The sequence below is a fragment of the Helobdella robusta genome, assembly GCF_000326865.2.
Source record: "Helobdella robusta unplaced genomic scaffold HELROscaffold_1, whole genome shotgun sequence".
In the NCBI taxonomy this organism is placed as follows: domain Eukaryota; kingdom Metazoa; phylum Annelida; class Clitellata; order Rhynchobdellida; family Glossiphoniidae; genus Helobdella; species Helobdella robusta.
Window position 1 is genome coordinate 9,183,182 of NW_008703570.1, and position 22,575 is coordinate 9,205,756.

The following is a 22,575-nucleotide window of genomic DNA, read 5'->3' on the forward strand; positions in this document are numbered from 1 at the left end:
TTAATGCTAAACTTGACATAAGCACACTTAAATAGCTCCTGATAACACAAACAAAGCAGTAGAGGATATTTTGACAAGTTGGTAACGCAAACGAAGCAGTAGAGAATAATTCTGATTAAAAGCGCTCCCTCGATTATTAACTTTTTGTCATTATTCTACACATATTTACATTGTACTGTTATTGGTTTAACCGAATCGCCAATATTATGATTTACCCAAAGTTTTTGGAAAGATAAATAAACTATTTATTTTTTTTATTTGTAAATATCCTCTGCATAAATAATAAAACAACTTGTTTCAATGTGTAGTTGAGAATTAAAGTTGCACAAGTTGATCTGACTCTATGTGTCTTAAACTTAATCCTTCTAAGTTTGAATTAATTTGTTTTAATAAATCTAAACACTCAATTACTATTCCTCCTATTATCTTACCTGATTCTAAAACTCTTGATGTCTCTCATAAGTTTCGTAGTCTAGGTTTTATCTTTGATTCTACTATGTCTCTCTCTTCTCAGATTAATAGTGTTGCTAGAAGCTCTTACTTTCATCTACGTAGAATAAAAAAAACTTTTGCCTTTTCTTGATGATCCTACTCTTCTCCTTCTTGTTACTTCGTTAGTCTTATCTAGGATTGATTATTGTAACTCGCTCTACTATGGTCTTCCTGACTCTATACTCTATCCTTTAAGTAAAGCTTCTAACTCTGCTGCTCGTCTAGTTGCTCGTGCCCCTTTCTTTTCTCATATATTTCCATATCTTGTTCTCTTGCACTGGCTACCTATAAAATATAGAATATTTTTTTTAAATTTGCACGTTCATGTATAAGTCTCAATCTAAATTATTTCCTAAGTATTTATCAGATATATTAATTGAACCTAAACGCCCAGGTTTACCATCGTCTTCTTCTTCTCGCTTTTTCTTAACTCGTGTTAAACACTCTTTTACCAAATCTGCTTTGGCTTTTTCTGGTCCTTTTCTCTGGAACTCTCTACCTACTTCTCTAACTACTTCTCCATCACTTGCGAAGTTCAGAGCGGATCTCAAGACCCATCTGTTTTCAAAATTCATTGAGGAGCGCTGTTGAACATCGCGGAAATAGCGCTTTATAAACTAATTGATTGATTGATTGAAGGCCAATAACGTGTGAACTCATTCATAATCGGCTTTATTATTATGTTCAAATCCAATTAGATATGCGAGTAATATCGCCCCTATTATGTTCATTGTCCAAAAAATTGTTGTTGGAATTCATTCACGACAAATCATTTGTGTTCCTTGAAAAGTAGGATATTAGCCTATCTGAAAGAAGAACTAGAATAACCAAAGTGCCATGGCCTGCGACATTGGGAAAAATGTTAATTTGCACAATATCAAGACACACATATGAGCTGTTACGCCGACACAAAAATTTCTTCGTTAAAAATACCAGGCAACCCTCAGAATATTTTATTTTCAACAAAATTGTTTTTTGACATTTTGCATTCATTTTAACTCGGAATAAAATTTGCATAAATTAAAATGTCATCGGGGCGAAACGTGCGTGCGCAAGTTTGAAAACAATGATATATAATATTTATTCATAAGCGTGGGTCCATTATGACGGGCGGGGCGTCACTCCACAAAGAAAAAATAATTGATAAAAATGGACGTTTTATTCAACAGAAATCCGTTCATCAGATTCAGACTGCAGAGGCGTTGAACATTTTTAAATCTTTCCCTTACATGCAAGCAGCACGACTGCACAGGTTTATAAAAGAAAAGAAGGCAAAAATTATATTTATTGCCAGTCGATGAAGATATGGCAGGACATTCTCAGTGCACTTGTGTAATGTTGAACGACGCGGCACGGACTATCAATGCAAATAAAACGGCATTCAAATATTTTTTTCCAACGCAAGTAAATGTTCGACTTGAAAAATTAAAACCATTTAACTATTTTTAAATGTTAAATCTGTATAAATAATTAATTTAAAACGCGTCGGTATCACAAATATAAAAGAGATGAAATAAAAAGACGTCGAAAGCAAAGTTTTTTTTATAGTTCATATGTCAGCATCATATTATTGTATTCTAAAGTAATGCTAGTTCCTTCGCAGTAATCTCGAGTGAAACTAACGCAGTTGAAATGCACGCAGGCAGTGCATTCAAACTCCATATTAACATAGTAAAAGAAAAATAGAAGCACGGCTGGAATGAAAACAGTGAACACGACGCCGATGAGTCTCTGAAACGTGATCATGAACCGGCTGATTGGTCTGTTAACAATTCTTCTAACAGGTCGAAAAGCGATGGATATGAAAGAGCCATAAATCAGACCACAGGAGTGCGCCCAGTTGTCAACCTGGCATGTTTAAATTTAAATTTCACATTATTTATTTATTTATTACAATTCTCTCCTAAGTATTTTTCTAAAGTGTCAACAACAGACACACCGTGCATGAAAATACACGTGAAACGACGCAATTGAATACGGTCACTGCAAAAGCAAGTGCACATTACCGTTGCACCATCGCATCGCCCACCATCTCATTATTGAGGAAATTCAGAATAAACAATAAATGCGAAATAATTGTTCTACAAAGACCGTGTCAAAAAATAAATCATAACAAATGTTTTCACAATTTACCATCTAACCTGGGGTACGATCAGGCCAACCATAAACAAAACGAGCAAAACGAAAATTGCGATGCAAAAGCTTGTCCGAGGCTGTTCTTGAATGTTCCAACGTATGATCTCCACGAACAAAATGGACAACACACCAAACTGCGATCCAGATGGGCCTAACTGCACAATGAAATATTGAGTAACGTTCAAAGCAAACAAATGGATTAATGTTACGCACTTGATAGTTGAACGCACTTCTATATAATAGGGCATAAAGATACCGCTAAAGAGGTTGCCACAACAGCCGCACAAAACGTAAACGATCGTCATTTCGAATGTTCCCGTCAACCGTTCAAGATCGTACATGATTATCATTTGAAAAAACAGCGTGACCACCATTACAAATAATCTGCAGAGAAAATCGCATCATGTAATGTTAAAATACCATTCGCTGCGCATTTTGATTGGTGTAAACTATAAAACACTTCAACTGGAGTTGAAATAATTCGTTCAGCAGGGCAAAGTCATCATGATCTAACACATTACAGATGAATAAATTAGCCAAGATATTGGCACAAGTGAAAAATTATATCATACTATTTATTATCTTAAATAGTGTAGATTCACAATTAATGGGGTAGTGATTGATATAAATATAATATTGTGTAATATTTCTCCGCCCCTATTTGTTTTTAGTCATGTTGTTTGCTGACATGTTGAATTTCTGCAGGTGCACCAATTCTTGAGAGGGATTCGAAAATGTTCAGTGCTTGTTTCATCGTGCATGGTGTCTTGAAAATTTTTATCATTTATTTATATATGTTTGAAGCAGTGTGAAAGATCAACTTTATTTAATCCCTTGCTAACAACTTAACACTTTACAATCCTAATAACCAGTCATCAAACATATGAAATAACAAAAAATTCAAACAAACCCTGGGATAATTAGGAGAGAAAGGAACGCTCTTGAAAACTGATCAGGTACTTTTGGATTGAGAAATGGCTGCAATCCACAAGTTTCCACAAAGCAATTTGCCTGAATTACAATTATACCAAAATTAGTTTGAATGTTATTGAAAATGAAAGAAAGCATAATAGTAGTGACAGCAGCTTCGATGATGTTACAATTAATTTTTTTATGAATGAAAACACCATAGCACCAGCCGAAATAATGGCGACAATATCGCGAACGGTGGTGACAAAAGCAGATCTGTAGAGGAAGTAATAGTAAATATTTTAGAAAAACGAAAATAAATAAAGAGAACTTGTGAGCATTGGTAAGCTTCCTGATAGAAAGCACCCCTCTTGAAATTGCAATACTCCCTGGTCGTAATGATACACACCCCCAACACACCGATGCAACATGGCCTGCCCATTAACTGACACTGCATGTGATGATCCATTACTACATTATTAGGACTCATTGGCTCTTTTAGCATCTTCCTACAAATCTTGAAATGCATTAATGATATTAAAATAAAATTCTCATCAAATTTATTTAAATTTTATTTAATATATATTATATTTTTCAAAGAAATTATTATTTTTAAAACAATGAAAAACCCATATACATACTGGCCATTCAGTTTTATTAGGAGACCACAATCTTCGATCTGGATCCTCACAATAGCTATAAATGTAGTGTAAATGTACCAAGTTTAAGGACACTACAATATAGAACTAAGAATTACAAAATATACTTGGGATCTTGTCCACAAATTTTATCTTCCAGCCAAGTGGCTAACAAAGGCTTTGTAATAAATTTAGAAAAAATTAAAAAAAACTAATCTTTAGATGGACCAATATCAAAATAATTTGACACACTATGCTAATATTTCTTGATCTAGTTTTTCTAGTTTTATTTAAAGTTTAAAATTGTTTATAATGGCAAAATAAAAAAAAAATCAAACTGGGCAGTGCAGCTGCATAGTAAGCAGACATCCACTGCCATCATTGTAGATGCAGCACCCCATCGTGGACACATCGTTCAAGTGTTTCTTTAACATTCGCATGTGACCAGGGTCGGCTTTCATGCATGGTGTGAATCGAGCACCAACTCTTATCAAATCTTCCTTATACAACGGTTTTTTGAAACATGATCAGGAAAAAAATGCCATATTATATTTGAAAAACCAAATGGTTATTAAATCAGAAATGCATCTAATATGCAATTAAAATTATATTCTAGTACAAAATTCAATTACTCAAATGCACACTGAATGACAAATAACACTCACTGAAGGAAATATTATACCGCTACAAGCATTTGGCACAAACAAAAGAAAACATGAATAATTATAACAGCAAAATAATACCTGTCTTGGACCAATCCAAATATTTTGCAATTCATAATGCACAACATTTCTATATGACAGATCAGGCATTAAAATCTTTTAATTAGAAAAGTTATCTATTCATTTATTCTTAAAAGTAACATTCAATGGAAAGAGAGAAATAAATAAATAGAAAAATGAGATGCGAGCAATCCAACCTCATCCTTTATTTCTTTGTAACCGGTCCCAATAGGAGCTATTCCAAACATACATATCAGCACTATAAAGGTTACCAGCTGAACTAGAGTCACATAAATTGTGAAAAATGGACGACTAGAATGATTTAAACAACAATTTATAATTGTAATGAATTGACTGGTAGGTACTTTTAAACCAATTACTTTTAATTTTTAAAAAATACAAATCTATGATGACTACTATTGAAATTAGAAACCTCATTTATCAATATGTAATAAAAAAACAGCCTTCTATAAAAAATTATGAAATTATTATTGGCACAATATTAATTAATCTTCAATGCAAACGGTAAACAAACTTGTAACGAGTTTGGTTTGTAGGTCGAAAACCAAAAAGAAATCTTGTCATCCTAATTCCAACAGCATATCTGTTGGAATTATCAATAATTCCTTGAACTAATTCTTTCAAAACTTTATTTGATTCATATTGTGGATCATTCACATTTGCAGGCTGAAAATTTGTTGTTGCTTTCCTTGGAGCAGACATAGCACGTGACCTTGGTAACCAAGAAGGTCTACGAGAACTTACTAATCCAGCGCTTTCCAATAAATATATAATCAAAATAAAGTCTTTTCATAGGACTGAAGTGAATAATTTATATAATTACTCAACAGGAGTAGTTGCTTCTTTTCTCCAAAAACATTTAAAAATTCTAAAGCACTTTGATTCATCTATGAAACTCTCAGCCTGATAAATGGAGAATCCTTTTGGATATTTTCGTCTTTCAAGAGTCTCAATATTTTCATCTGTAGATTTTACAGCAGTTTCGTTTCCATTGAAAAAATCCTTTAAATCCAAATTTTCAGTGATCTTCCCATCTTTAGACTTTGAATAAAAAAAAGCAGTTGAACAAATAATAATCAAACAAAAATCAAATAATAATAATAATCTTTTTATGAAATGACTTTTAGTTTTAATAAAGTGTGGATGGAATCGGATAAAGTTAAATATTAATGAAGAAATACTAATACTAAAATAGTAAAAGCATAAAAAGTAACTTTTATTGACTGGAAATAATTATAAATATCCAAATGCCGAAAACTTCTGTCGCGGGGTTTAGGAAAAAAATGTGAGGATTTCGAAAGATTTACACTATACCTCTGTATAATGCAAAAAAATTTGTTGGAAGAAATTAATGAAGAATTCTCAAATTAATAAAAAAAAGAATTATTACAGCAGTTTTAAGAAGAGGCTTGAAAATCACATCAGCAATTGTTTTTCTTCTTCTAGGGAACAACTCCGATCTCGAGTACCTTCTTGGTTCAGTCATTTATTACTATTGTATTTATTTATATATTTAATATTTTTCTATCATAATTTGCTGAATTTTTTTACGTTGTGGTGTGGTTTGCCTGACTTAGAACTTACTAGACACTTGACTAGAGACTAGACTAGCGCCAGACTAACTCTAGACCAAATTGATCTCGACGCTTCACCGACCTGATTTACATTTGCAATCAAAAAGCAGTCTAGTCGTTTGTAGTAACTTCAACAAAGAGACATCTAATTATTAATTAAGTTAATGTTAAGGCAACAAAAAAGGAGCAGCCCGCAATAAACAATAAACCGATATCTGAAGAATTAAACAAGACGCCAACACAACACCAAAGATCTTTTAAGGTAAGCCTAATATACATTACACAATTTTTGGCTAGTCCATGTTGAGTTTATATTGCCAGTATATAAATAGGTATAAAATAATAATTATTATTTATTAATTATATACATTAATAGGACATTATATTCATATCTATTTAATTGTTTTACGTTGCTTTTCCTCATTTGACAAACCGTAGGCTTATGTCGACCTAGCGTAGAAGCGTATTTAAAGCGTGAAATTGTTAGAGAATCAATCAACGGCAATGTCATCTCATGCAAAAAAAGAGTGACTATAGCTCAATCCTATTAAGCCAACCTATTGCTTCAGTAGGCCACAGTATTTCACTGAACAAAAAGCAATTTCTATATTTATATTAACAAAACAAGAATGTTGTTCAAATAAAAATTTCGATCTATTATTCACTCAACACCAACACACTTATTTTTTATTTGAATGCACACATATGTGTTTACCAGAATCAAATTTGGGCGGGGTCATAATCGGTGATTGTTAAGGTTAATGCATATAATTAGAATACGTTAAAATTGTATCCATTTAAGTAAGCAAAATGGTTTTACGGGTAAAGGACACAAATTTGCGCACACACACACAAAATATATATATATATATATATATATATATATATATATATATATATATATATATATATATATATATATATATATATATATATATATATATATATATATAAATGAAAATATATTTACAAAGAAAATGCCGTATAAACCAACTTATAAAACAATTAATAAACATGAAAAAGAACGTGCATGTTGTATTGAACAAAAGGTGAACTTATTTTTGTCTCAAATGACGTGTGTACGTTATTTCAACATTTAAAAGACGTTTATAAACAGAGGCTGAAATATTTCTAAAGTCAAATTCTGTAGGTAGATTTAGATTTATTCTACATTTTTTCAATCCAGATTCCTTTCGAACAGTATAGTATATGAAACCATTATAAACTTCTCATTCGAAGAAGTAGGCCAGTAGCAAAAAAAATCAATCTTGTTATCTCAATCCACTTTTAGAACGTTCAATCTAGTTTGTTTTTTGTTAAAGGGCAATCAGCAGGCAATCATGGCTATTACAAGAAGTATTTATTTTTATTGGTTTATTTTAGTTTTAGTAAAGTTTAGTAATCCAAATTTAACAATTATGTTTAAAGTAAAATTTTATTTGATTTCTGTGTACTTTTTTTGAGTGTCATGTATTTTGTTTGGCAAAAATGTTGCTAGAAAAAATGAAAACAATTTGGATATTTTTTTCTTTTCTGGGCAAAAAATTATTTTAATCTTGTAATAAATTTTTCTAAAACATCATAATTTTATGAAAATTTTGGTTTTAAAATTCAACTCTTTTCATTTTTACATTTTTGTTCTTAAAAATAGTGTAAAATGGTTTAAATTTTTTTATAAATATGATGATGGCCTCATATTGACCTTCATTTGACTTGACATGAACTTTAGTTCAAAAATTTACATTACCTGTAAATTTTGTATATGCATTGATTGGCGTTATTTCCCTAATTTTGCATTTTGCTTAAAATTTATCAAATATTAAAACAACCATTAATTTATTTATTGATTTGAAATTTTGTTGAAAATATGTTTTTTGTTTTGTTTGCAGTGAATATTTGAATTTTATTAATTGAAACTACACACATTCTGCTATTTTAAATAATCTTCAAAACATTTTAGTTCTTGTGGGTTGTAAATGATAAATGATTGACAAGTTACCGGCTACTAAGTTAGATGGATGTAGTAAAATTTATAAAATGTATTATATTCCTAACAAGTTCCAAAAGGTATTTTCATTGTTGCTGCAAAGCGAACTCCGTTTGGAACTTTCGGAGGTAAGTTGAAGAACTTGACACCAACACAACTGCAGGAGGTTGCGGTGAAGGCTGCCATGAAGGCAGGGAGGATCAATGCCGACTGGGTTTCGTTCACTGTTATTGGAAATGCAGGGCAGGTTTGTCGAATTCAATGCTCTCTACATGTTCATATTTATTTTTCATTATTTCTTTGTTGTATAATTTGTAGTTAATTTTTTTTAATTTTGTATACTGAATGTATAAATTAAAGGTAAAATTTATACAGTCAAAGTGTAAATGTTGGAAAAATACATGGTCCAATTTTTATTCATTAACTTTGTGTGTAGTGAGGTGAGCTATTAGATTGAATCAATGAAAAAAAATTATCAAAATGATGTTAAGAAAGAGGAGCTATGTAGGAAGGGTTGATGGAAGTGCATTTTGATGTTTATGCTATTTTTTGCTCATTATATTTTCTGTTTTTTATTATCTTTTCATTTTGTTTTACTTGGTTTTTGTTTTATCAATCAGTTTTATTATATGTAATATTTCAATGTAGATACACATTTTAAAATAAATGTTTAATGTTTTTGGTATGATGTTGTTTGACCAATCAGACAGCAAGTGATTCAGCGTACATCAGTCGACACATTGGCATAAAGGCAGGCATTCCCATCACATCTCCTGGTTCGTTCACCACTTCTGCTTGCGACCATTTTGAAAATTATTTTACTGATTATTAATTCATCATTGATTCATCATTAATTATTTATCTGCTTTTTCTAAATTTGTAAGCAAATTCTGTGAGCTATTTTTTTCAAATTTTAGCTTTCATTTATATGGTTAAATTTTTTTGATATTTTATTTATAGCAATTTAAAAATATAATCATGTAACAGGCTTAACTGTGAATCGTTTGTGTGGTTCGGGATTCCAATCCATAATAACTGCTAGTCAGGTTCTCATTCAAAACATATTTCAAATTTTTTTTGTCTACAATTTTTTTCATCTTTTATAATTTTTCTTCAGGGCTTGTCGTTGGGCGAGAATGAGGTAGTGATCACGGGCGGGGCAGAGAACATGAGCATGGCACCTCACGCCGTCAGGGGTTTCAGGTTTGGAGTCAAGTATGGAGTTCATCCTGTGGTTGGCATCTTTTGTCTTTTTGTTTTATTTTATTCTGTTGTGTTTTATTTCATTCCGTTGTGTTTCCTTTTATTTTTTTGTTTCATTAATTAATTCATGCCAAATTTGTTTGCAACTTTTTTTTAAAAGTAACCTTACAGTTTAAAAAATGATTAACTTGTATAAATGAGTCTTCTGTTTAGCTGTCATTATATTCATCTGTCCACTGGATAAATACAATTATACCTTGATAAATTAAAGATGAAACAATGTGCGTGCCAAAAATATACATTGTTGTACGAACGGTCAAGACATAAACGTTTATAAACAACAAACAACACATGTGTGATTGAATGAACAAACAAGTAACGAAATGAAATGAACACGAACCAGCTGGAAGATACACTGTGGACCCTTTTAACTGATAGCTACATCAACAAGCCTATGGGCGTGACGGCTGAAAATCTGGCGGAGAAGTATGGCATAACAAGGGAGCAGGCTGACGAGTATGCTGTGCTCAGTCAGAAGAGATGGAAAGCCGGTACTCAATTGTTGTGTTGTTGTTGTTGCTGTTGCATTGTTGTATTTCTTTTGTTGGTTTGCTGTTTCTCTCTGCATTGTGGTTCATGATTGTTTTGTTCTTGCTCCAAAATATTCAAGCAAATCTAAGTTGTGGAGGTTAAATAGGTTTTTCATTGTGTTATCTTGCTTTTCAGTTTGTGATTTAATTCATTCAAATGTGATTCCATTAGTGCTGTACAATTTTGTCACATTGATTTTAATGAAACGTTTTTAATCTACAAAGAAATTATTATGGACATGGTAAGTTATATTGTTTATTAAAAAATTTTTTTCCAGCTTTCGACGCTGGTTACTTCAAGAAAGAAATTGAGCCAGTCACCATCAAAACGAAAAAAGGTTGCTCAGAGGCTTCAGATTCAATTTATTTTACTGTATTATTTTTTATATTTGATCTTATTCATATAGAGTTGGATTGCATATTCTCTATATTTCACGTTTGTTTTGAAAATAAAAATTTTCTCAACATTGATAATTCAAGATGTAGCTAGATTCTATCAAAAACTCAATAACGTTAGTTATGGATTATGTTAGTAATTAATTATTAATTGAATCAAATGTGTTGTAATCTCATCTACATCTCCACTACCAACATACGACACAGGTAAAGAGGAGTTGATGGATGTCGATGAACACCCGAAGCCCAACACAACATTGGAGTCCATCGCTTCCCTACCCTCTGTCTTCAAGAAGAATGGAACTGTCACTGCTGCAAACGCTTCCGTCTGTATCCTCCCTTGTTATTCCACGTCCTCATTCTTATCGCCATTCTCGTCACTCATTTGTGTTTTAATAATTGTGTCTATCTTATCTTACTTCACACATCACAGCCATCATGATTTTCGCCGTCATCGTAAACATCACCCTAATTGTCATTATCATCATTGTCGTCGTCATCATCTTATCATCGTCTTAACATTGTTATTATCGTCGTCATCGTCATCATCATCATCAGGGCATAGGCGATGGAGCGTCCTGCGTCATCCTAGCGACAGAAGATGCATGTGTCAAGTACAACATCAAGCCTCTCGCTCGAATGGTTGGATACTCCATCGTTGGTTAGTTGAATGTGTGTTTACGTGTGTGTGTGTGCGTGTGTGTTTACGTGGGTGTGTGTGCGTGCGTGCGTGTGTGTTTGCGTGTGTGCGCATGTGTGTATATATCTAGTTGCATCTGGGCCATTATTTTTCAAGTTAAAAATTTTTTTTAAATTATTTAGAATAATTTTATATTTGATATTTTTTGAGCTTTGCTTGAAAACATTCATGTTATATTATTTTTTCATTGGTGGTACGTATATGATGACATGATGCATCTTGCCTATAAGGTTGTGACCCGCACTTGATGGGAATCGGGCCAGTGACGGCCATTGAACACCTCATGAAGAAAACAAACAGGAAGCTATACGAAATGGATTTGATTGAGGTACGATGCCGATGACGATAGTGCTGATATGGTTAGGTGCACACACACACACACACCACACATACAAACACACACCACACACACGTTCCATTCTTCCAGATTAACGAAGCCTTTGCAAGTCAGTACCTTGCGGTGGAGAAGCACCTGAAACTGAACAGAGAGAAGACGAACGTGAATGGAGGGGCTATTGCCATGGGCCACCCTGTAGGGGCTTCAGGCAACCGAATCATCGGCCACTTGGTCCATCATCTCAGGTACATTGAATTGCCAGAGGCGTGATTGTGTGTTGTATGTTTGTTGCAATTGAAATTTCCCATTAGGGGTTCATTATTTCAGCTTAGCATATTTATTTTTATCGGCTTGAATTTTGTGTAAACACTTTTCTTTGATTCTCTTTTAGATGTGTATTAATTTCATAATGGAAATGGTAATATTCACAATTTTACAAATTCATTTAATCTAAAACACTTATGTTTCGTTATAAAGAAACATTCCATAGAGATGAATTTTATCATTAAAAAAATTCAAAACCATTTGACTGAATATTATATTAAGTTCATGTAAATGTAATTTATATTCTATAACTCATTGAAAATAATTTTTTTTAATATTTTCGCATTTTTTTTCGTTTCACAGATTCTTGAAGGCCAAATATGGTTTGGGAGCAGCCTGCATAGGGGGCGGTCAGGGAATTGCCATGCTCGTCGAAGCTGTTTAATACTTTTATAACATTTTTTTTAATTTCTTTTAGAGTTTTTATTTTGTAAAGTTAATTAAATTTTAAATCGTGTCTGTAGTTTTCATTTTTTGTTATGGAATGAGACTAAGGAACTTATTAATTTTTTTGCGTTATGCTCCGAGGCTTTTTAACCGAAAAAATTATTTTTTATTAATTATTATATTATATTTTATTATCATTATTTTTTATAAAAACCTTGTCAATATTATATTTACCATATTTTTTATTACTATCATCGTCACGAAGTTGCATCTCCGTCGGGTGTTTGTTTTTTCAGCCGCCAACGATCAAGCAATAGTTCTGAAATGTACAAAAATGAATTTGGCTACTGTTCCTCTTGGTCTTCTAACCAACATTTGCAGATGCAAATCATGCAACAAGTTGCTTCCCTTTTGAAGTCCTTTTAAATAATTTATTCTAATTATTAACGTGCATATTTTATTTTCTCTTTTTTTTCATTCAAACCAATAAATGAATTTATTATTGTTAGTGTATTTATTTTTTTTTGATGTTTTTTCCATTTTTCCTGGCCTAAAGAACTTTTTAGACGAAACTTGGTTCAATTCAGTTCCTTTAAGATAACGGCGTGGGAGGGTCACGAGGAAAAGCAGACACGCTTGTTGTCTCTAATATTCACTGTTTTTTTTTTGTGTGCGGAGATTGTGGTCAGTAAAAAAAAGATGAACCATTTTCATAATTGGCTATATTGATTTGATTATGGAATGTAATAAGATTCCAAATTGGGAACAGTCTCTTAACATTTCCGAATTGACATTTAGTTGGGGCAATGTTTCGGACCCAGACACTCGGTTATTTAAACGACTAAGCCCGGATGACCAAAAAATATCAAGGTCGCCATTCCTTTTAGCTTTTCATATAAATTTCCTTAGAGTATATATTTGTGTTTTTACGTTATATAGTCCAGTGACTGAAGTCCTTCAAATAGATCATTAGTTTTATTTCTTTATTTGTTGATTGTTTTATTTTTGTTAATTTGGAACTTTTTATGGGGTTGTAACACGTGTTAACATGTGAATAACCAATTTAGATAAACATAGGCTTGGAAGGTTGAAAATTTCTTCTAGGGCAGGCTTGTTTAATGACAAAACACTCCTACCCTGAAAATTGTGCACCGGTTTGCTGGTGAGTATTAACAATATGTATAACAATATTACAAGTAATGATAACAAAGATGTTAGTTTTCATAAACATTTAGTAAGTAAAATAAAACCGAATACATTTTTGTAGTACCATGTTTTGTTTAAAATTGGGATTGAAAAATATGTAGAGGTGAAATAACGTGACGCCCTCAATTATAAACAATGAATTTAGTTTTATATTTTTAATTTCAAAAAATTAAATGGTGTGCCTACAACCTGGTAAGTTTAACGACAAAAAGACTATTCAAACTTGAAGTAAAACTGAAATTTCTAATTTTATTAGTAATCTGAATGCCAGTAAGATACACCAAACACACACTCACAACTATACGAATGCAATAAATGGTAAATATATCCATCGACTCGTGTTGGCTGATCGCACACGATGAAATATGTGTCAGTGGTATTTACTCTGACATAAACGACAGGAGAACGAGAGCTCGATTACAAACAAACACTTGAATAAAAGAAAATAAATAATCTCTGGTACAATGTGAATGTATAGCCATTTTATCTATTTACGCTTAGTTATTTCTCGTTGAATTACAGATGAAATGAATTCAAAATTAGTACAAGGGTTAGCTATGGGTAACAAGCAAGACAATATTTTTCAATTTAGACTATAATTATCAGCATTTATATGACATTGCGGTTGAGCAACGATACTCTTGTCTCTACAGCGACAATCTCACGAGTATAGCCTGCTTTGCTATCTAGATTTTTTAATCTTTTTAAAATTAATTAAATTATTTATTTCCAATTTGTTACAAACAATTAAGGATCAAAAGAGATATTTTGAATTAAGTTATTTAATTAACATTTCTTTCGGCAGAGATTTTTTCAAAGTAATCAAAACGAAAAAACTAAAAAATTTATTTGAGTTCGAGATTTGAGTTGTTAGTTTTAACCATTATCATAATTTTCCTATTTTATACAGAACAAAACTTGAAAGTTTGTACTAAATTATGACCGTGTTTTTGTTGTTTTTAGACGCTTGAGAAAATAATGACATCATCAGAAACAAAAGAAAATAATTTTTTTTACAACATCTAACAACATCTATAATTGCGTCACTTAATCACCGCCCTAGCAATGAGAAATTTTGTTGAACCGCAAGTCGAAAACAGAACACTTCATTTTGCTTTTTATTCGTGCAGTCTGTTAGGCAAACAGCTGCATAAATCATTTTTTATCTCTTCAGGAACATTAACGTCCATCAGCTGGCAATCAATGAAGAAGTATGTTGTAAGGACGAATGTAGCGGTTCTTCATCATTTTTCACTTCTTTCCACATCCTCAACTTATTTTTCGCGTTAGGTGGTTATAATGTTTTTTTATTTATTTGCTGATGTTATGTCGTTCGATAAATTCAAAATCATTTCAGCTCAAAAATTGCAACACCAGTTAGTTTTGTTTTGCTAAAAAATGAATTAGTAGACTATGGTGTCCGCCCTCACCCTCGTTAAATAAACTAATTAAAAAATATCGAAGAAAAGAATAAATAAGATACGCTCAATATAAAATCAAATGAAACAAATGCATAGAGCACTTAGTTATCAAATCAATCAAGTTGAATTAATTTTTTGTATACACATTTAGAATTCAATAAAAAGTTAGAATTTATGATACTAGGATTTTGTACGCTCCGAAAATAGGAAAGGAGTTGAACTATCACGTACGCTAATGCATGCATTCAACAAAGTTTAAAACTGCTCTATTAATCAAACTCAATGGCTTACAATGACATGGAGATTCTGCTGTTTATGCAGTCGAACATGTCTTGCTTGCAAACACACTTATATTTTGTACGCATCGCCAAACCAACTTTCCTACGTACCTACAATCGTGCGTATTTTTGAGAGTTGTTTATGCAAGTTTACGTACGCTAAACTTCAATAAATTTATCTCAATATCTTTTACTCTGAATTCAAAGTTACTTTTTATGATGAAGTTTTGTTGGAAGATTGAAATTAGTTCATGATTTCTAGTACACTTTGAAATGAAAATAACTCAACATTTTATATTTTGCTAAATTTTTTGCACTTGAAATCAGAATTGGAATTGAGATTGAGATACGTGTGAGTACATGTTACCGAAATTGAAATTCGTATTTACTTCATCACCAATTCCATTTTCCCACACATTTATATCTCACCACCTCCTTCCTAACCTCAATCAATGATAACATCTCCAAATGGAGAGCTGCCAACGACCATACACTATGCACTGGAAATTTTTGAATATTTAATTCATATTTGTTTGAAAACTCTTTATTTTTATTTAATTATTAATTTAAAGGAAATTATTTTTTTTAAACATCCAAGCGTAATAAAAACACTTGAATTAATCTATAAACATTGACTTATTTGTAAAACATTCATAAACCAAACTGCATATACACACAGACACACACAAACACATAAATGCACAAGAACACGCGCACATATACACATACAAACACGCACACATGCAAATATACAGACATATTCTGTCATATTTGGGGACATATAATAAGATAAAGTATGTTTTATGCGGTCTCCTGGTCTTACTATTTATTCGGTTATTATTATTATTATTATAGTAGTAGTAGTAGTATTTTTCAATAATTTTCAGAAGTATCAACATCAAACGCACTGTACATAGAAACGCTTGAATCATCGCATCAGACACAAAGCACGTGATGGTCGAGAATCTCTTTGCGTTCGAATCTGATCACTGCAGCCTCAATGTAGAACATCTTAGCTAATAGGTTAAAGGGTCTGGTACCTTTTAACACAATGAGGCGGGTGTGTTTTCATTAATATATCTGCCAGTTATTTTTAAAAAGTCAACATTTTACAGAGCAAGTTGTCAAAAATATAAAGCACAAAATGTTTTTTTCCCTGCAGGGTATTGACCAAAGGACGATGATGCTTGTCGTTCTTACTATGGCTTCACTTCCTGGTAATAAAGTTGGATTGCGTATAATCCACAACATCCATGATTGTCTTGCTCTACATGGTATCTAATCTATTAAAACAACCTGATTATTTTCATTGCTGGAAAATATTATTTCCATCCAACAAACGTATGCAGTATTACCCAAAATTTTCAATTGTTAAAACAAATGCGTTCCATGTTGAAATGTTTGAACCGGCGCTTTAGTTGTTTAAATTAATTGATTTGTCTGAAAATGTTTTAAAATTGGTAATATTTGCGAACATTACAAAAACGTATCTTTCCATGCATTCGTTATTGAGTTTTTTCCATTTCATGCGTTCGTTATTTTATTCTTTCCTCCATCAGCCAGAAAATTTATTGCATTTGCACGCCACGAAATTGTGTGTTACTTGAAAAATGTTTCCATCCAGCAGACGGATAATTTTTTTCATTTCAACTGTTTTCATGTCAGTCTGTGTTTGCCTGTATGTTGGATGGATATGAAGATTATGAATGAACAAATTGTAATGCGTACGGATGTCTCATTCATGTATATTCAATTTGTGTGAAATGGAATATGAACTCTTTTATAATAAATACATTTAAGCGTTCCCAGTAGATGTCCTATTTAATTAATCAAATATTCAGACATTTGATATCAGTATATGTTTTATTAGTCACATAGTTTTTCACATTAGCATAATAAGGTCCATTCCTATCAATACACACATTTTAAAGTTGAAATTAATCTGATTTCCGTGCAGCAACTTTAAATTCATTTCTACATCAATGAAATTTTCTTTATTAACCACTGTTTGACACCACATAAACAAAACGTAGGAAGTTAAAACAAAATTTTAGTTAAAATATGAAGAAAAAGTATGTTTTTAAATGCAATTTGAAATTTTTAAAAGATCGAAATTCATGTTTTCTGGAACAAAATGAAAAAATCTGCAAAGCGAAACACTTGCCAGCAGGTGCAAAGTACTCAACGCGTTTTTACAAGTTTTATTTATTTTTACATTCAATTTTTGTGCGATTAAAATGCTAACTTATTTGGAAATATTTTTAAATAATCATAAAATGTTGAAAATAATACACTCCAGTTATGGAACAAACTATAACATTTATTCACACCTAAAATCTTTGATACAACTGAAAAAGTTGTTTGTTTGACAAATTGGAAAATTCAATTATTCACTATAATATAAAATAATTTTTTCAACATTTTTATGTCTACATTTTATTGTGCTAACTGATAGCACCACGTGATAGCAGCTTGTGAATGATTACACATCTCTCACCAAAAACATTATAACGTTTTATAATTTAAAATGTTTTGAATGTGTCACAAATTATTCTAATAAAGAAAAAAATCAATTGTGACTAATGCAAATAAATATCAGAAACCAAAAACAATACATTTGTAATGAGATGAAAATACAGCGGGGAGAAAATGATGCAAAAACAAATGGTAGAAGACCAATGAATAAACCAAATAGGAAGCATAATAAGCATAATGTTAAATGATGACAATGAAAAGAGATTACAAAGAACGTTCTTGTGATCGCATTTATATACGTGTGTGTTTATGTGTGTGTGTGTGTGTGCGTGTGTGTGTGTGTGTGTTAGTGTGTGCGTGTGTTCACTTTTTATAGACACGTTTTTTAACTAATTTTTATATTTTTCCCTTGCGTGTTAATGAAGACGATTGCTTAATTAAATGCATCAAATTTTACGCACATTTCAAGTTTTTTAATAAAAAGTTTTTATGCATGTATGCTTACGAATTTGAAGTTTAATCATGTTGTGAGCATGCTAGTATTTTGATAGACAACCATCATCACCATCTGTCAGTGTTACTATAGTTATCGTTTTTACCATTAAATCATATCACATCCTCATCATCATTATCTTTGTATTGATCATCAATTGAAAGTAATTTTTCTCACCTGTCACATGTTTCGGTTGTATCACTTCTTCATCAAAGGTTAAAAGGTCAATTACACTCTTCCAAAGTTCAGAGGATTCAACAATATGTACATGAATACGTGCCAAACGAAACATGTGATAGGCGGGAATCTTTTTTGTCATATTCGAGTCTAAGAAACTTAAGAAAGATGATGAAAGTTTAATGAAGCAAACCTGGAAGATGTGCATTTTTTTTTAACAAATTTTTATTCTGAGGCTTTAACGCATTTTTTTGTCAGTACTTATTAATGAGAAACTGTATAAAAAAGGATAAAATTTAGAACATGTAGAAATATAGAAATCAAATAATTGAAAGAAGAGTATTAAAGCTTAAATAATGGTAACTGAATGACTGATTTAACAAAAGTGTTAAGGTGAGTGTTACTCATAATTTTTCAAGGTTAGTTATCAGAAAAATCATTAATGTTTCACTATTCAAGTTTTAATTCAAAAACGAAAATTAAAATTTTGTTGTACTTTATTCATAATAACATTTTTTTAAAAATATTCATTTAAAACAGATAAACAACTCAACTTAAATGAAAAATCGCAGTTGTTTATAAACATGTCTTGCTGTTTTAAATTTCATGAAAAGTTGTTAAAGTATGAAAAATCCTTAAAAAAATACTTAATAAACAACTGCAAACAAGATGACTAACGAAATTAGGATTTACGAACATACATAAATAAAAAAAATAATTTTTATTACACACAAAGCCAAATATACAAAAATACAAAAAGATATATTCATAAATAAAGATGAATATATAAACATACAAATAAATAATCCTCCTAACAAATGCTAATTGCGCCGATGAGTTAAGTGAAAAAGTGAAAGCGAAAAAATTCATGAAAATCTGAAAAATCTGCTTCTATTGGCAACGCTTCAAGGTGGGACATGTAATTTGTTTTGGTAATTTATTACAATTTTCCGTCTGTAATTTTGAATTTTTACAGAAAAATATTTACATAAGTTTTCTGTGAAGAAGGTGGTCCCAAACCCGCCATTGAAAAGCAATTTAAGTAATTCGGTTGTTTGGTCTTTGTTTAAAATTTATTTTTTTTTTAATTATTTTTTTCATCGTCGTCGTTGTCATCATCGTCTTCATCATCATCAACGCCATCATCATCATCATCATCATCAACGCCATCTTCATTATCATCATCATCATTTCTCTTGGTAATGAGTTTATTATTACATGTAATACATTTGTACTATTATTTCTATTATTATTATTGTTATTATTATTTTTGTTGTTATTATTATCATTTTGATGTTTCCCCAATAAGTTTTAAATTATCAAAAGGAACAGCTGAAGTTTCTAAACTATTGGAGTTAAAGAATTATAAAAAAAATCAGCATCAAGTAATTCTAAAAAGTTTTTTACGAAGACATTTTATTTATTCAGTTTTGCAATGGAAAATTTATTTCCTCAAAGTTAGAAATTATTTCTCCAAAGATATATAAATGTAACAGATTCTTAACGGGGCAATCCCTCTTTACAGTGGGGGTACGTAACTACAGAAATGCTGCGTCAGGTAAATCTTTTGCATAGGCAAGAGATTTCCCTGCATAATATTATTTTTTGACTGTAAGATTTTTAAATTTTAAATTAATAATTATATATATATATATATAATGTATAAACATTAACATTAACAGATGTATATATATATATATATATATATACATACATTAATTTTTCAAGTTTGTTGCAACAATAACAACAGCAACAACAATAACAACAGCAGCAGCAACAATAACAACAACAATAGTAATAATAATGATAATAACAACAATAAAAACAGCAACTACAACAACTACAACAACAATAGTAATAATAATAATAATAACAATAACAATGATAATAATATAAACTTGGAAACATGAATATTGTAGTATGATGGTATGGCTGATTTTTGTTTTTTATTTGTTGATTTACTTTAAGGTCGTTTTTTCAGCAATTTTAAAATTTTAATTTTAATTTATTTTGTTTAATTCTAATATATATCAATGTAAATAATTTTAAGTTAATTTTATCAATATGTTAAATATATAGTATATAATAATTAATAATAGTATTTTCAAAATCGTTTCGCGCTTAAAATTAAGTTATACGGTATGACGTCATTTGTTTATAAACAGTAATTTTCGTTATTATTTAAAATATTTTGCACTGATGATAATATATTTTATATCGAAAAAGCTTTCTGCAATTATTTATTTTAATAAACATGAACAATAATAATTTTAGTTTTTTACTTAATAAATTAAATATCTATAACAAAATTAGAAATTAGAAAACTTGAAAAATTAATGTATAAATATAATAATTGTATTAACGCGTTTGATTTTCTTAAAAACCGTATCGAATATGGTCTAAATCCTAATATGTATATATATATATATATATAAATATATATATATATATATATATATATATATATATATGTTAAAGGTTAAAGTTTACTCTCTGTTTTGCATTGGCTTCAGAGGTTTCAACAACAAACACACACTGCGTATATGAATAAGTGTACAAACTACGCATCATACAGATTGCATATGATAGGTGGGGATCTCCTTGTATTCGAACCCAGTTATTGCAATAACAAGACCAGGCGCCTTTAACCAGTGAGCCATCACGCCGTAGTAATCACACTTGTTCACACTCACATAAACATACACACTCACATAAACAAACACACACACACACACACACACGAAATTATTCCTAAAATAGTTGACAATAATATGAATTCTTATATTCATAGCCCCGCAAATTAATGTATGTGCACATCCCTGAAATACAATATCATTTATCCGCTAGACTATAATGAAATATTTATCTTACATACTAGAATAGGCAAGGATAGACAGACATGAAAGAAAAAAGAAAGAAAAAGATGGAAGACTAAGAAAAATAATTCAAAAATAAGAGATATTGACAGTAAAACGCCGGTCAGTCAAATGAGGGAGAGAGAGAGAGAAAGAGAGAGAGAGAGAGAGAGAAAGAGAGAGAGAGACTTTAAATGAAAAAGTTGGATAAATCGAAACAAGAGAAAAAAAAGAGAGAGAGAAACAAAAGAGAGAGAAAGAAAAAGAGAAAAAGAAAAAAAGAGAGATAATAGAGAAAAAGAGAGAAAGCTTGGGAGTTAAATATCACCATATCATTTTCTTGTACAATAAACACGAAAAAGTTGGATTGATGTAATAAGAGTCTATGAAATTCTGCAATCAACTTATTATTATCGCATTCGATTAGTGGTAAATAAACATAATTGTATATATTCACGTGTTGAAACAGAAGTAATAATTACACAGACAGGCATTCTGTGTTTTACATTCATTCAATATGATGTTATATTAAAAATGTTAGATTGAATGTAAAACATTAGTGTCGGATTGCTAACATTCATGCTTCTGCGTTATAATGCAGAGGCAGATTGCAAGCACTTGCTTATCCACACGTTAGATATTGGAAAAACATCGGGTTTTCATTCAATTTAATTGTAACGTTGTATCGTTTGACTTTTCATCAACTAAAGTCGTTGTTGCTGAAATTAATTTATAAATATAAATTGATATCAACATTTAATTTTTGCACGCGTAGAGTTTGCTGGTTTATGTTCTATGGATTATTGAAGGATTTCTAGGCAAGAAGTTTTGTTGAAATTTTTTTGTAGAATTCATGTTGTGATCAGTTTAAAAGTAAGTTCTCGAATAATTTTTTGAAATTTGTTTCGGCAGAATATCATTTCTTACAAGTATCATATCTAAATTTTTGTTTCGTTTTGGACTAATTTTTTGACTAGTGCACACAATAAACTCAACTCTCCAGTCAAATTTATATTCAGGATCTGAATTAAAGATTTTAATTTAAAAAATATATTCAATCGAAAACAAAATGATTATGTTTTACTAGTAGCAGACGACGTTACATACAAAATAGATCTTTTATATTTGAGAACTGCAAACTTGAATTTGGAAGAATATTTAAATTAATTATATTAGTAATTATTTTTGGTTAAATTGAATTGTTTCAACTTTAACAAAAAAATATATTTTTAAGATTCCTATTCAAATTTTCAT

The 22,575-nt window shown here is 30.7% G+C and overlaps 3 protein-coding genes across 3 annotated transcripts; 1 reads left to right on the forward strand and 2 right to left on the reverse strand.

Annotated features, from left to right (window-relative positions):
- Positions 1 to 2,034: 2,034 nt before the first annotated feature.
- HELRODRAFT_63024 (hypothetical protein) lies at positions 2,035 to 3,979 on the reverse strand (the record flags this gene model as incomplete). The annotated part of the gene is made up of 5 exons (XM_009011235.1): positions 2,035 to 2,340; positions 2,634 to 2,783; positions 2,859 to 3,012; positions 3,578 to 3,639; positions 3,869 to 3,979. The coding sequence occupies 5 exons, from the start codon at positions 3,977 to 3,979 to the stop codon at positions 2,035 to 2,037; spliced, it is 783 nt and encodes a 260-aa protein (XP_009009483.1).
- Positions 3,980 to 7,741: 3,762 nt separating this feature from the next.
- Positions 7,742 to 12,928, forward strand: HELRODRAFT_186335 (hypothetical protein). The gene is made up of 12 exons (XM_009011236.1): positions 7,742 to 7,848; positions 8,551 to 8,726; positions 9,186 to 9,255; positions 9,467 to 9,525; positions 9,597 to 9,713; positions 10,086 to 10,233; positions 10,551 to 10,610; positions 10,876 to 10,994; positions 11,227 to 11,329; positions 11,599 to 11,696; positions 11,796 to 11,950; positions 12,333 to 12,928. The coding sequence occupies exons 1-12, from the start codon at positions 7,833 to 7,835 to the stop codon at positions 12,412 to 12,414; spliced, it is 1,203 nt and encodes a 400-aa protein (XP_009009484.1). The 5' UTR covers positions 7,742 to 7,832; the 3' UTR covers positions 12,415 to 12,928.
- Positions 12,929 to 16,257: 3,329 nt separating this feature from the next.
- Positions 16,258 to 18,674, reverse strand: HELRODRAFT_159347 (hypothetical protein; the record flags this gene model as incomplete). The annotated part of the gene is made up of 2 exons (XM_009011237.1): positions 16,258 to 16,361; positions 18,467 to 18,674. The coding sequence occupies 2 exons, from the start codon at positions 18,672 to 18,674 to the stop codon at positions 16,258 to 16,260; spliced, it is 312 nt and encodes a 103-aa protein (XP_009009485.1).
- Between the last annotated feature and the right edge of the window lie 3,901 nt (positions 18,675 to 22,575).

Excerpts from the sequence above, each read along its gene's own strand:
- HELRODRAFT_186335 (XM_009011236.1), top strand. Across the intron at positions 9,714-10,085 it reads AGTATGGAGTTCATCCTGTG|CTGGAAGATACACTGTGGAC; the intron begins GTTGGCATCTTT and ends AACACGAACCAG. Across the intron at positions 11,951-12,332 it reads CACTTGGTCCATCATCTCAG|ATTCTTGAAGGCCAAATATG; the intron begins GTACATTGAATT and ends TTCGTTTCACAG.